The sequence below is a fragment of the Marmota monax genome, unplaced genomic scaffold, assembly GCF_021218885.2.
Source record: "Marmota monax isolate L192 unplaced genomic scaffold, Marmota_monax_Labrador192_F-V1.1 WCK01_AAM20220418_F8-fsc00020, whole genome shotgun sequence".
NCBI lineage: Eukaryota > Metazoa > Chordata > Mammalia > Rodentia > Sciuridae > Marmota > Marmota monax.
The window spans coordinates 23,785,287-23,798,260 of record NW_026692912.1 but is presented as its reverse complement, the minus strand read 5'-3'; the positions used below and the strand labels follow the sequence as shown (position 1 = coordinate 23,798,260).

General features: G+C 37.8%; 1 protein-coding gene across 5 annotated transcripts in view; it reads left to right on the top strand.

Annotated features, from left to right (window-relative positions):
* The window catches only part of Setx (senataxin), an 86,266-nt gene that overhangs the window by 60,695 nt on the left and 12,597 nt on the right, over positions 1 to 12,974 (top strand). For 4 of the 5 annotated variants that reach the window (XM_046451418.2, XM_046451420.2, XM_046451419.2 and 1 more), the window contains 6 exons: positions 2,851 to 2,952; positions 3,051 to 3,166; positions 4,207 to 4,278; positions 7,020 to 7,169; positions 9,111 to 9,218; positions 12,402 to 12,589. In XM_046451418.2, the coding sequence (XP_046307374.1) occupies positions 2,851 to 2,952; positions 3,051 to 3,166; positions 4,207 to 4,278; positions 7,020 to 7,169; positions 9,111 to 9,218; positions 12,402 to 12,589 (736 nt within the window). Of the gene's footprint in view, positions 1 to 2,850; positions 2,953 to 3,050; positions 3,167 to 3,706; positions 4,164 to 4,206; positions 4,279 to 7,019; positions 7,170 to 9,110; positions 9,219 to 12,401; positions 12,590 to 12,974 lie in introns of those variants that run through there. The other variant, XM_058581870.1, reaches the window with a different exon arrangement.

Below are 12,974 nucleotides of genomic sequence, written 5' to 3'. Positions count from 1 at the left end.
TGGTAGAGCATTTGCCTAGCATGTGTGAGGTACTGGGTTTGATCCTCAGCACCACATGAAAATAAATAAAGTTATTGTGTCCATCTACAACTAAAAGTATTTTTTTTAATGTTGGATTTAATTTCATGGTTTTTTTTACATCTATTGAAATTATAATGAAGTTTTTAATTTCTTAATATGGCAAATTATTTTGTCTAATGTTAAAATCTGATTCCTAGAATAGGGTCAACTTGTCTTGTATTAGCTTGTGTGTGGGGATGCTGTAATGGAGCTTGAACCCAAGAGCACTATCACTTAGCCCCATCCCCAACCCTTTTTTTTTTTATTTGGAGGCAGGGTCTTGCTAAGTTGTCCAGTCTAGCCTCAAACATGGAATCCTTCTGCCTCAGCCTCTAGAGTCACTGGGTTCATAGGCCTGTGCCACCATGCCTGGTTCGTGCATTTCAGTGTTTTTAACAAATTGCTCAATTGCTAATATTTTGTTTAGGTTTTTTAAGAGTAGTGTTCATAAGTGAAGCCAGCCTATAATTTTTCTTTAGTAATAATATCTTTCTCTAGTTTGAGTACTGAAGCTATTCAGACTTTTTAAATGAATTGATTTTTTTGTATTTATTCTTATGAATTAGCAAAACTCACTCAAATTTAGAAAAATTGAATAGAGCTATAATTATTAAAGGTATTTAATACATTAAAAACCTACCTATGTCAAAAATTAGACTAAAAATAAAATACTAACAAAATGAAAAGAGAATTCATCCTATATATATAACAATTCCAGTTTTTCAAGATAATTTTCTATTTTAGGTTAGGTTTTTATATATATAGATAGGTATAAATTTGTTTATTTTGTTCTCATTTTTAAAAAGCACAACTGTGTTTCTGATTGGTTCCCTTTGTTGTTTGTTTATGATTGGCTCCCCTTTATCATTCCCTGTATTATGTGTTTATTAACTAAATCCACATGTGGCACAGACTTGTGGTTGGAAAGTTCCAGAAGAAATTTCTTTTCCCCAGCAGATCCCATACCAAGACAGATACACTTCTTTTTCATCCCTCTACTTCTTCCAGGTCCTTTTGCTTCCTGATGGGCATTAAATTCCAAGCCCCCATTATCAAAATTTCTGTATTTTTATTGGAATGGTAGTTTTGCCAATGGAGACACTTTCCGAGTTCATAGGATTAAAGATTTTAGAAATCTCTGCATTCTACAGAACATAGATCATACTTAGTAATGTTGATTTGAAGCGCAAAACAAACACTCCCCCATCATGCAAACGATATCTCTCATAGCTTTGGGAGCATTTCTGGATAGAGGAGGTGAGCCTCCAGGTGATGTCATCTCCCTTTCTGCTGGACACACAAGTGAAACAAGTGCAGTTTTGAAACCCCCAAGAAAATGTTGGCCAGAGAAGGTGGCTGCAAATTAAGAAGAATGGGCTATTTAAATAAAGTACTCACTTAGCATATATTGCGTGTATTGTGTACCAGCCACTATTTTAGGAAGTGACCAAAACAAAATCCTATTTTCATGGAACTTAGGAAGGACAGTGAACAGGCATCTGTGTGGTGTATCAGTAGGGATAAAGTGCTGATGAATCTGTAGGGTTGCTCTAACCCATCCCTGTGATGCCTTTAGAACTGTTTAAATAAAAATAATAAAATGTGGTAACCAGAAATAAAAATTGGTTAATAAATTGGCCAGCTATATGATGTTTACCATTTGTGAAATTTTCATCATCTTGTGTCCCTCAAATGTAACAGGAAGCATAGTTTTATTTATATTTTGTGGTACTGGATGTGGAATCCAAGGCCTTGAGCATGCTAAACTAACATCCTCAGTCCCTGGAGCATAGTTTTAAAACCTTTCTGAGTATTCTGCAAAAAAGGATTTGATTATCAAATAAGATTGTTTTGGAAATTCAGATACATAGTCATACATGAAAATCCTTGAAATAGTCTTTGGTTAAGAAAACTGCTTTATTTTAACTCACCATTTCCCAAGTATTTTATTGTGATTGTTACACAGAACATAATTTGAAAAGCATTAGTATAATATAATCTCAGCTCTGCAGTGTACTGTTTATGTAATCTTGCTGGCTTTTTTTTTTTTTTTTTTTAAATATTTATTTATTTTTAGTTTTCGGCGCACACAACATCTTTGTTTGTATGTGGTGCTGAGGATCGAACCCGGGCTGCACGCATGCCAGGCGTGCGCGCTACCGCTTGAGCCACATCCCCAGCCCCATCTTGCTGGCTTTTATTAGGTAGAAGTGATAAGTACTCGCCCTGTGGGGTTGTTGAGAAGAATATCTGAAACAGCACTGAATTTGAGAATCTGTTGTGGCCCCTGCTACCTAGTTAACAGTTTGTGTTAACCCCCTTCTGACTGTTAATATATTTGCTTAGAAATAGATATTATTTATGGAGACAGGATTTATTGATAGTGTCCTTATTAATCTTTAACTGTGATTTTTATTTTTTTATTTTTTTTAATTTTTTAATATTTATTTTTTTTAGTATTTGGCGGACACAACATCTTTGTTTGTATGTGGTGCTGAGGATCGAACCCGGGCCGCACGCATGCCAGGCGAGCGCGCTACCGCTTGAGCCACATCCCAGCCCCTGTGATTTTTAAAAAATATTTATTTTTTAGTTTTTCAGGTGGACACAATATCTTTTTTTTAAGAGAGAGAAAGAATTTTTAATGTTTATTTTTTAGTTTTCGGTGGACACAATATCTTTGTTTTGTATGTGGTGCTGAGGATCGAACCCAGTGCCTCATGCATGGTAGGCAAGCGCTCTACCACTGAACCACCACCCCAGCCCTTTAACTGTGATTTTTATCAACAGGAAACTGTGGTGATATTAATTTAGTACGACTGGGTCCAGAAAAGTCTATTAACAATGAGGTCCTGAAATTCAGTCTGGACAGCCAAGTCAACCACAGAATGAGTAAGTGCTAAATATGGCATACCCTTGTGTTTTTGTTTCCTTTGTGTGGTAAAGATATTGTTCGAATTAGCATGTGATTTTTCTTTTCTGTTTTTTAGAAAAAGACTTACCTTCTCATGTTCAGGAGATGCATAGAAGAAAAGAGTATCTAGATCATCAGCTTGATGAGCTTTCACGCCAGCGAGCTCTGTGCCGAGGAGGACGGGAAATACAGGTATGGAAACATTTCTTAATGCTTGATCTTTAGTGATAATTCAGAGATGCACAGTTTATGAGGATTTTATGTCATTTTATTGGCAAATGGCATGATTCATATGTAAAGATGTATACAAAAGTGGTATTCCTTATATCAGGGGTTAGCAAGCTTTTTGTACAGGCAAGAAAATACATTTGTGGCTTTTTGAGCCATTTGGTCTTTGTTGCAGCTACTGAGCTCTGTTGTACTTGGAAAGCCATCATAGATAATGTGTAAACAAATGGATGTGCTGTATTTATGTGCAAAACCAGATGGTGTATTGAATTTGGCCCATAGGCCAAATTATATTAAAGGTACACTGAATTTATTAGGTGTCATTCAGTTGTAAGTTAAACCCAGTTCAAATTAGGTTAAATAAGAAGAAAATTTATTGGCTCATATACCTGGGAAATCCAGGAGTGGATTAGCTTCAGATATGGCTGGATCCAGAGGCTCAAATGATATTATTTCTCCACCCCTTGATCTGTTTTTCTCTGTGTGTCACCATTTCTTCTCCAGGAGAAGACAAGTGCCAGCATTCTCTGGGCTCCACCATCCCAGCTTAGAAACCCCAGAGAAGGTCTCTCTCCCAGCATCTATGCATCAGTTCCAAGGAAGTACTCTGATTAGTCCCTGGGTAGCCAAGCAGGTCTAATCCCTGTAATTAAGGGAATGGGTGCCATGATTTGCCAGCCAGCGTTGTATTGTGTGCTCATCTTGTGGCTGGAGGAATGGTTGGGGTGTGATTGGCAACCTCATTTGAACCACCTGGAGATGAGTGGAGGAATGATGCCCCAGGGGTAGAATGCTAAGCAGACAAATAGCATGCATGACTGCGTCTTGCCCAGCAATGCCGAGAGTGGGTCCAGACTTAACTGGTAAAGAGAAAACAAGCTGGGTTAAGTTTGTCATTGGTAAAATATTTTTAGGCTCATTCTTTTCACATATGAACAGTCCATTGGAAAGCACTGTGATGTGCTGAGTTTAGTTTTAATGATGGCATTCTGATTTTCTTCCAGAGGCAAGAATTAGATGAAAAAATTGCCAGAGTTTCAAAAGAAAGGCAAGAACTTGCTTCTAAAATTAAAGAGGTAAGTACTTATGGCATTTTCTTGTTTTCTCATGTTATGAAATAGTTCACACAACTTATGGGCTTTTTTCAAGTTTTTTTTTTTTAAGAGAGAGAGAGAGAATTTTAATATTTATTTTTTAGTTTTGGGCGGACACAACATCTTTGTTTGTATGTGGTGCTGAGGATTGAACCCGGGCCGCACGCATGCCAGGCGAGTGCGCTACCGCTTGAGCCACATCCCCAGCCCCTCAAGTTGTATTTTTAAAAGTATTCATTGTGCAAACACTTACAGAATTGGAAAAAAAATAGTGTAATCTCCTTTCTCCCTTTAACCCAAGAATGAATGAATTTGCACATTCTGAGATTTCTTTTCTTTTTTTTTTTTTTTTTTTCCCAGAGTGGGGAGGGTATAGGGGTTTGAACTCAGGGACACTCGACCACTGAGCCACATCCCCCACCCTGTTTTGTATTTTATTTAGAGACAGGGTCTTACTGAGTTGCTTAGGGCCTTGCTTTTGCTGAGGATGGCTTTCTTTCTTTCTTTATTTATTTATTTAATGGACCTTTATTTTATTCATTTATTTATACACCGTGCTGAGAATTGAACCCAGTGCTTCACATACAAGGCAAGTACTCTAACACTGAGCCACAATTCCAGCCCTGAGGCTGGCTTTTGAACTTGGAATCCTCCTGTCTAGGCCTCCTGAGCCACTAGGATTACAGGCATGAGCCACCATGCCCTGCATGTTCTGATATTTCTAAGAAAGAGGTGATTGTAGTTTTTTTGTTTTGTTTTGTTTTTGGTTTTTTTCCTCTTTTAGACCTGGATAAATATGAATAATACCTCTTAGAATGTGCCTTCTTTCTCTTTCCTACCTCCTGCAAAAAACAATTGTTATGATAATTGCTATCTCAAATGAATAGTTGATGAATCTAGGTATGTGGGTGTTTTTTTTCCTTTAGAAAGAAAGAAAATCACATGTGTGAGTTTTAGGACAAGGGTGGCAACTGTGAGGCCTCTAGAGTTCCACTCTGTCTTGATTTTTGTTTTTTGGTTTTTGGGGGGTGGGGGGTTACTTGGGATTGAACCCAAGGGCATTTTACCACTTAGCTACATCCCCAGCCCTTTTTATTTTGGGGGATGGAGTCTAAGTTGCTTAGGGCCTCACTAAGTTAGGGCTGGGCATAAGGACAGCTTGATGCCCCGCCCCGTTCTTGGCTTAAAGCATGCTCTTTGTGCTTATCTTCCAGGACACACACACACACACAAACACCAAAATCTAAGGATGCTCTTGTATATAACCTATGCTCATTCATGTATAGATAGATGACTTATAATACCTAATATAATATAAATGCTATGTAAATAGTTACCCAACTGTATTTTTCAGTGAATAATGACAAGGAGAAAAAGCCTGTACATACTCAGTATGGATGCATTTTCTTTGCTAGATATTTTTAGTCCACAGTTGGTAGGCTTCCTAAATGCGGTCCTCACAGGTACAGAGAACTAACTATATAGCTGTTTCTCATATTCTTTGGATGTAAAAACATTAGATAAAAATTAGACTAATTGAAGCTAGGCTGAACCAGGTGATCATCAGAATGTAGCCCTGTCAAGTCAAGCAGGTTCAAGGGGGAGAGGGCAATAGCAACTGCTAGTGTTAGTATTTTTGAGCTGAGAAAAAGCAGTTCAATTTAATTCATATTTCCATTTACAATTTCTTTATTTAAACTAAAAAAAATTATGTGAAGACTTGGGTTGTGGTTCAGTGGTAGAGCGCTTGCCTTGCAAGTGTGAGGCACTGGGTTCGATTCTCAGCACCACATAAAAATAAAATAAAGATATTATGTCCACCTAAAACAAAAAAAGAAAAAAATATTAAAAAAAAATTAAACTGAGCCCCAAATTAATCTTTACAAATTTAAGGATGAAGTTCATTTTCCTATGGGCTGTTAAAATTGTGTGTGGCAGGTTACTTTCTGAATGGCTGAGAGGAAAAGTATCTGACAATATTTCACCTGTGTGCACTAGAGGGCCCTGTTTGCACCCTGTTCCTAAAGCTCACATACCTTGAAATCCAATGGGATGAGTCGCTGCTACTTGCAAGTAGCCAAATTAGGCAAACTGAACCTCTAGTAAGAATGTCAGTTTATTAACTTGAGTGCTAAAGGAACTTGGTATACAGTGTGAGGTGTTGTGCCTATTGGCCTTCATCAGAGAGGTAGACCAAGGTGGTTTTTCTTACTGTGGAAGTAAAATATTTGTCTGGTTCACAGGCATTTTTGTTGGTACTAGCTTTTATAAAGCTACAATATTATAGTAGATACTTAAAAACTAAGAGAAAAAATGTTCATTCACGCTTACTTCTAATCCTGGTTTTATTCAGATAATTGCTTCACAACTCAGAATTATTTAATGTCTACTTGTGCTGATGCCTGCTTTTATACATCAGGCTACAAGAAGCATTGTAATCTACTTTGACCAAATCAAATTGTAAATAATTTTTTAAAATACACCTGTGCCTAAGTCATATTTTGAGCTTAGACTGCAAAGTACAGTGTTCTTTTTGGTAGCTTCTGATTATCTTGAATGCTGTCCTGCTGTTTTGTAGATCAGAAGCGTCCCCTAAATTTTAATGAGTATTAAAAATTAAAAAATATTAAAATTAAAATAGTGGGTGATTTATAGTAAATAACCCTATTGTGGTTAGGGTTTATTTACAACTGAGAGTGATGGACCTTTCTTTGTCCCCTTAGGTTCAAGGTCGCCCACAAAAAACACAGAGCATCATCATTTTGGAGTCCCATATCATCTGCTGCACTCTGAGCACAAGTGGTGGTTTGCTGCTGGAGTCTGCTTTTCGAGGGCAGGGGGGTGTCCCCTTCAGTTGTGTCATCATTGATGAGGTCAGTGAGCATTTGGCCACACTGCTTTGACTTGTGCTGTGAGGAGTGAGTCCTAAATAATTGTAGGTGCTGAGATGTTAATAAAATATTTAACATCTGATTTCTACTTGCCATTATATGTGTATTTTCTTACATTGTAATATGCTGTTAATGGTCCACTCTAATGAAACTGCCTTTCCAGTATTGGATTGTACTCTTTTTTTTTTTCCCCTTGGTACCAGAGGATTGAGCCACATCCCCAGCCCTCTTTTTTTTTTTAAGACCCTAAGTTGCTTAGGGTCTTGCAAAATTGCTGAGGCTGATTTTGAACTTGGTGGTCTTCCTGCCTCAGCTTTCTGAGCCGCTGGGATTATGGGCATGCACCACCCAGTTTGGGAGTGCAGTTTTAAGATTGCCTGATTGTTTTTTTAACAAAATCCCTGTTGGGTGACTTTTTATTTACTTTTTTTTTTTAATTCTTATTTCTTTTTTTTTCTTTTTAAAGAGAGAGAGAGAGAGAATTTTTATTTTTTTTACTTTTCGGCGGACACAACATCTTGTTTGTATGTGGTGCTGAGGATCGAACCCAGGCCGCACGCATGCCAGGCCAGCGCGCTACCGCTTGAGCCACGTCCCCAGCCCTTGAGTGACTTTTTAAATCCTACTTGAAACTTCTGGTTACCTTTAGAAGTACTTATTTGTATCTAACCTACATACTTCCTCCTTTGTGCTTTAAATCATCTCTGGCTTTCTTATTTATAACTTCAGATGACTTTCAGCCTTAGTGTTTACAGCTAACATCCTTTATTCTTAGTTTATTTTCATTTAGCATACCTTTATTGGGTAATTGCTATTTTCCAGAATGAAAAGTCAGGTAAGGTATGGAATATGAGAAACAGAGAATTGATCCAAAAGATCCAAGATCCAGTAATCATACCCCATAAATATGTACAGTTATGCTCATAACTGTACAAAGTTCAAAGCCAGCCTCAGCAAAAGTGAAGTGCTAAGCAACTCAGTGAGACCCTGTCTCTAAATAAAATACAAAAATAGGACTGGGGATGTGGCTCAGTGGTCGAGTGCCCCTGAGTTCAATCCCCGGTGCCCCCCCGCCCACCAAAAAAAATAAAAAATAAAAATAAATTTTAAAACAATATTTGCCAAAATGAAAAAATAGAGAAAGTGAAAGTTATGAAATAATTGAAGAAAATGCCACTGGATTAAAGAGAAACTTGAATGTCGTGATTGAAGCATCCTACTGAGGACAGGGAGGAAAGATACACAACACCTAGTGTATCTCTTGAACTTCAGAGATGAAGGTTCTAAAAGAATTTCAGAGGGGAAAAAATTTTCCCAGCTTCATGCCCAGCAGGAACAAAGAACACAAACCTAGAACGTGCATAACCTTGTAATTTGCTGGTTCCCAAGTGATAGTAGTGTCTGTTGTGGCTAATTTCAAAAAATATGTTGTTTTGTTTTAATTGTGCTTAGAAAATTTGATTTTTGTTGTTGTTGTTTTCTTTTTTTTTTTTTTTAAACATTTATTTATTTATTATGTGGTGCTGAGGATAAAGTCAGTGCCTTACCCGTGCTAGGTAAGCGCTCCACCACTGAGCCCCAGCCCCTGTTGTGTTTTTTTTTTCTTTTTCTTTTGGGGGGGTACCAGGGATTGAACTCAAGGGCCCTTGACCACTGAGTCACATCCCAGCCCAATTTTGTATTTTTATTTGGAGACAGGGTCTCACTGAGTTGCTTAGTGCCTTGCCCTTGCTGAAGCTTTGAACTCATGATCCTCCTGCCTCAGTCTTCCTAGCTGCTAGGATTACGTGCCCAGCTGTTTTTTTGTTTTCTCATAAAAAAAACCTTCTCTTTGGTATAGAAATGGTGTGGTACTTTTATAAATGGTGGATAAATAAGTAGCAAAGGTAACTAAGACTGCTTCTTCCCTCTGCTCTCATCCAGGCCGGGCAGTCTTGTGAAGTGGAGACTCTCACACCGCTCATTCACCGCTGCAATAAGCTCATCCTGGTGGGCGACCCCAAGCAGCTCCCTCCCACAGTCATTTCCATGGTGCGTTGCATTGTTCTGTACAGAAGCTGAAGGGGCTTTTTTGTCGTCGGTTTTCAGAAGGTGGTTCTTTCTTAGATTGTCATTTCTTGTATGGAGGGAAAATGCCATATTTCACTGCATAATCATCACCACTGCATTAACACATATTCACAGGTATTCTATGTATCCTAATCTTGCACCAAAGACAGTTAAGCAGTAAATGATTTTTAAGTAACACTGACAATTTTTTTTTAAGCATCTCATTATGGTTATACCCCATTTTTTTGCAAAAAAATAAAAAATTGGCATGGTGATTATGTGGTAAAATATAGTAGGACATGAGAAAACAGAATAAGTGCTTGTCTGAGTCTTAATAAGTAAAAATCTCTGCTAGGGTCCCTTTGTCCATTGTTGGGCTTATTATGGTTGGGGTTTAGAGCACGTAAGCATTGGAGACAGGAATCCTAGATGGACTAGTCCATGTGCACCAGTGTTCCAGGGAAAAGGAAAACTGCAGCTACTTTAAGGGCTATATTTGGTATATTTTATTTTATTTTGTACCAGGAATTGAACTCAGGGGCACTCTACCACTGAGCCACATCCCCATCCTTTTTTTTATATTTTATTTAAGAGACAGGGTCTCACTGAGTGACTTAGCACCTCACTGTTGCGAGGCTGGCTTTGAACTCACTATCCTCCTGCCTCAGCCTCTGAGCCGCTGGGATTACAGGCACACGCCACCACACCCAGCTTATATTTGGTATATTTTAATAACACAAACACTAAAACATAAAAGAAAAACTTTATGGTGCAAGAAAAAGAATCTGAGCCTTCCTGATATATTTAATTATGCTCAAATTTGAGGAAAGCACCATAAACAGATTATTTGGGGATACATATTCAATTTTAGAATTCTTTCTTCAATTGAACAAGAAAACAGCTATGCCCTCACATCATTTGAAAGTGAAGATAACAGAAAAAGAAATCTTCCTTGTTGTAGATCCTGCCTACAGGGAGTGTGTACCTGGATTGCAGTCCATCCAGGCTTTTTTTACTCCTACTAACGTGCCTCCCAGGGATGGACATCACAGCTGGCGTTCAGTGGACGGCTGGGGTCATCTGAATAGGCCTAGACTGTAGTTTTGAAATTTAGTGTGTTCTTTACTGATATATGATGTATACAAATATGAGAGTAGTAATAAAAGAGTAGTGGCCTTGTAATCCCTCGGAATGGGTCATTTTCAGAGTATTTCTTTTCAATTTTGGGACATAATTGGCATGTGGTTTTTGTTAATGCTTTTTTCCTTCAAATTATTTAAAAGCATAGCACAACCCCTTGTGTGACATCTGAGCACAGGTACACGAGCAGGCTAGTAGCCCAGAGACACACCTGTCTCCGAGTGAAAGCCTGTGTCTATGAGAAGAGCGGCTGCGGCTTTGCTCATGAAGAAGAGTGAAGAGTGAGCACTACCACAGCTCTCCCATATCATGTAGGGCTCCCAGAGTTTACTTGATGTTACTTCTGGAGGGGCCTCAACATGCAGTGAGAAGGAATTGTTAGTTGGTTTCGACTTGACTGCCTACTTTGATACTTGATAAAAACTGCAAGAATGGTAAAAATCTGTCTATTTGTGCTTTTTAATTATCAAACAAATAGAACAGGCTTATTGAGGGAAGTTTATTACAAAGTTAATTTCCATACAATGCCTTTCTAGCCATCTCTTTCCAGGGCTAATTACTGTGAGTAGTGTTTCACCAGATTTTTGAGGACAGTCTCTGCACACTTACTCATTCTTTTCAGTATGTGTGTGTTGAGTGCCAGCATAATTCAGCACTGTTTCAGATGTGGAGTTTTAATAGTGAAGAAAACAGACAGAATTCCTGCCCTCCTGGAGCTTCTGTTCCAGTGAATAACAGACAGTAAAACAAGTCACTGAAATAACAGTATAAGATGGTTATAAGGTTTGTATGCCTGAATGGGTTTATATGTAGGATTTTGTTTTAAGTGTGGTGGGATAGTTCTATGCACAGTGGCTTTCTTTCAATCAGTAAATAGATCCAGGGACATTCTTTTATGTCAGAATATATAAATAAATCTATGTCATTTTGGACTCAAGTTTTTTTTCCTCGAGTTCGATGTGCTATCCTGTATAAGTTTTTTCTCTGATTTCCCAAAGATTCCAAATTAGATTTGGGGTTAATTCAAATAAATAAAAACTTTGGGGGATATAGATGAAACTGTTAAATTTCTGGTAATAATAATTTTAATTACACAAATTTATTCAAAATAACATATATAAATAAAAAGTATATATTAAGAAGTATGGCTTTGTTTTTCAGTATCATAGGTTGTAAAACAGCCTTATTCAAGTTTTACACAGACTTCTTCAAAGCAAATATCTTCAGCCTCACTCAGGAAGATTTTTAGAATTCTGAATGATGCTGTCATTGAAAATTATATCCCAAGGCCTAACTGTGATAACATTAAGTCAGTTTTCTTCATTTGTCATTTATATCATGGTTTTTCACAATGCTGGTTGTAACTCAGTATTTGATTTGTGAAATCATTTTAGTGTGTTTGCAGTCTGCTCCCCCACTAGAATGTAGGTTCTGTGACACTTGATCTGATTTACCTTAGCAGTCTCAGTACTCCAGATTGTAGATGTTCAGTGCATACTACATGAGTGAATGAAGATATGGGTCTTGTAATGGCATTCAGTGATTCTACAAATGAAGGGTATACCCCAGAAATAATTGTTAAAATTTGCATTAAATTTCTTGGCTTCATTCATCATTGATTTTTTTGGATGGCTTTTGTTAACATCACAATAGCACTGGTTGTGTTCATTTTCAAGATCATGTCCCTTTCATAAACAGTGTGTAGGTGTTCTAAAGAAGGAGAAAGTACCTCGGCTTATTTATTTATTTATTTATTGGTGGTGCTGGGGATTGAATCCAGGGCCTTGTGCATGCGAGGCAAGCACTCTACCAGCTGAGCTACATCCCCACACACATTAATTTATATTCAAGAGTCTTTGAGAATCAGAACCAGACACATCTCCTTTCTCTGAATCTGTGATTGTTGGTAATCTTATACCACCTGAACTGCCATATTCATATTAGAGCTCAGTAGTTGCTTTTATAATTGTGAAAAAAGTATAAACAATTTTTTTAAAATTATTGCTGTATTTCTCCCCCTCTTAGAAAGCACAGGAGTATGGCTATGACCAGTCAATGATGGCTCGCTTCTACAAACTGCTGGAAGAGAAAGTAGAGCAGAACACGATTGGCAGACTGCCGATTTTACAGCTCACTATTCAGTACAGGATGCATCCAGACATATGTCTCTTCCCTTCTAATTATGTTTATAACAGAAGTTTGAAAACAAATAGGTGGGTTTCCCATTGCTTGTAAGTTTTTGTTTTGTTTTGTGTATTTATTTTTGTAGGTTTAACTGTTTAAATAGCCATTTAACTGTCCTTAACTTTTATTATTAATTTCCTCTAATAATTGGTGCCAACATGTTGACTAGATCAAGTGCAGATGAACAAAGTGAGAAGGGCGAGAACTCACCCATATTTATTTTACCCAGAAGTAATCACTGAAGGTGTTTCAGCCTCTCTTTCCAGTCTCATGTTGGGGGGTAGAGGTGGTGGTGCTGGAGCGGGAACCCAGGGCCTCAGGCTATACGCCTACCACTGAGCTGTAGCCCCAGCCCTCCAGTCTTTCTGTGCATGTCTTTTACTTTCTTTTTAAATTTTGAGGGAAAAAACTGAA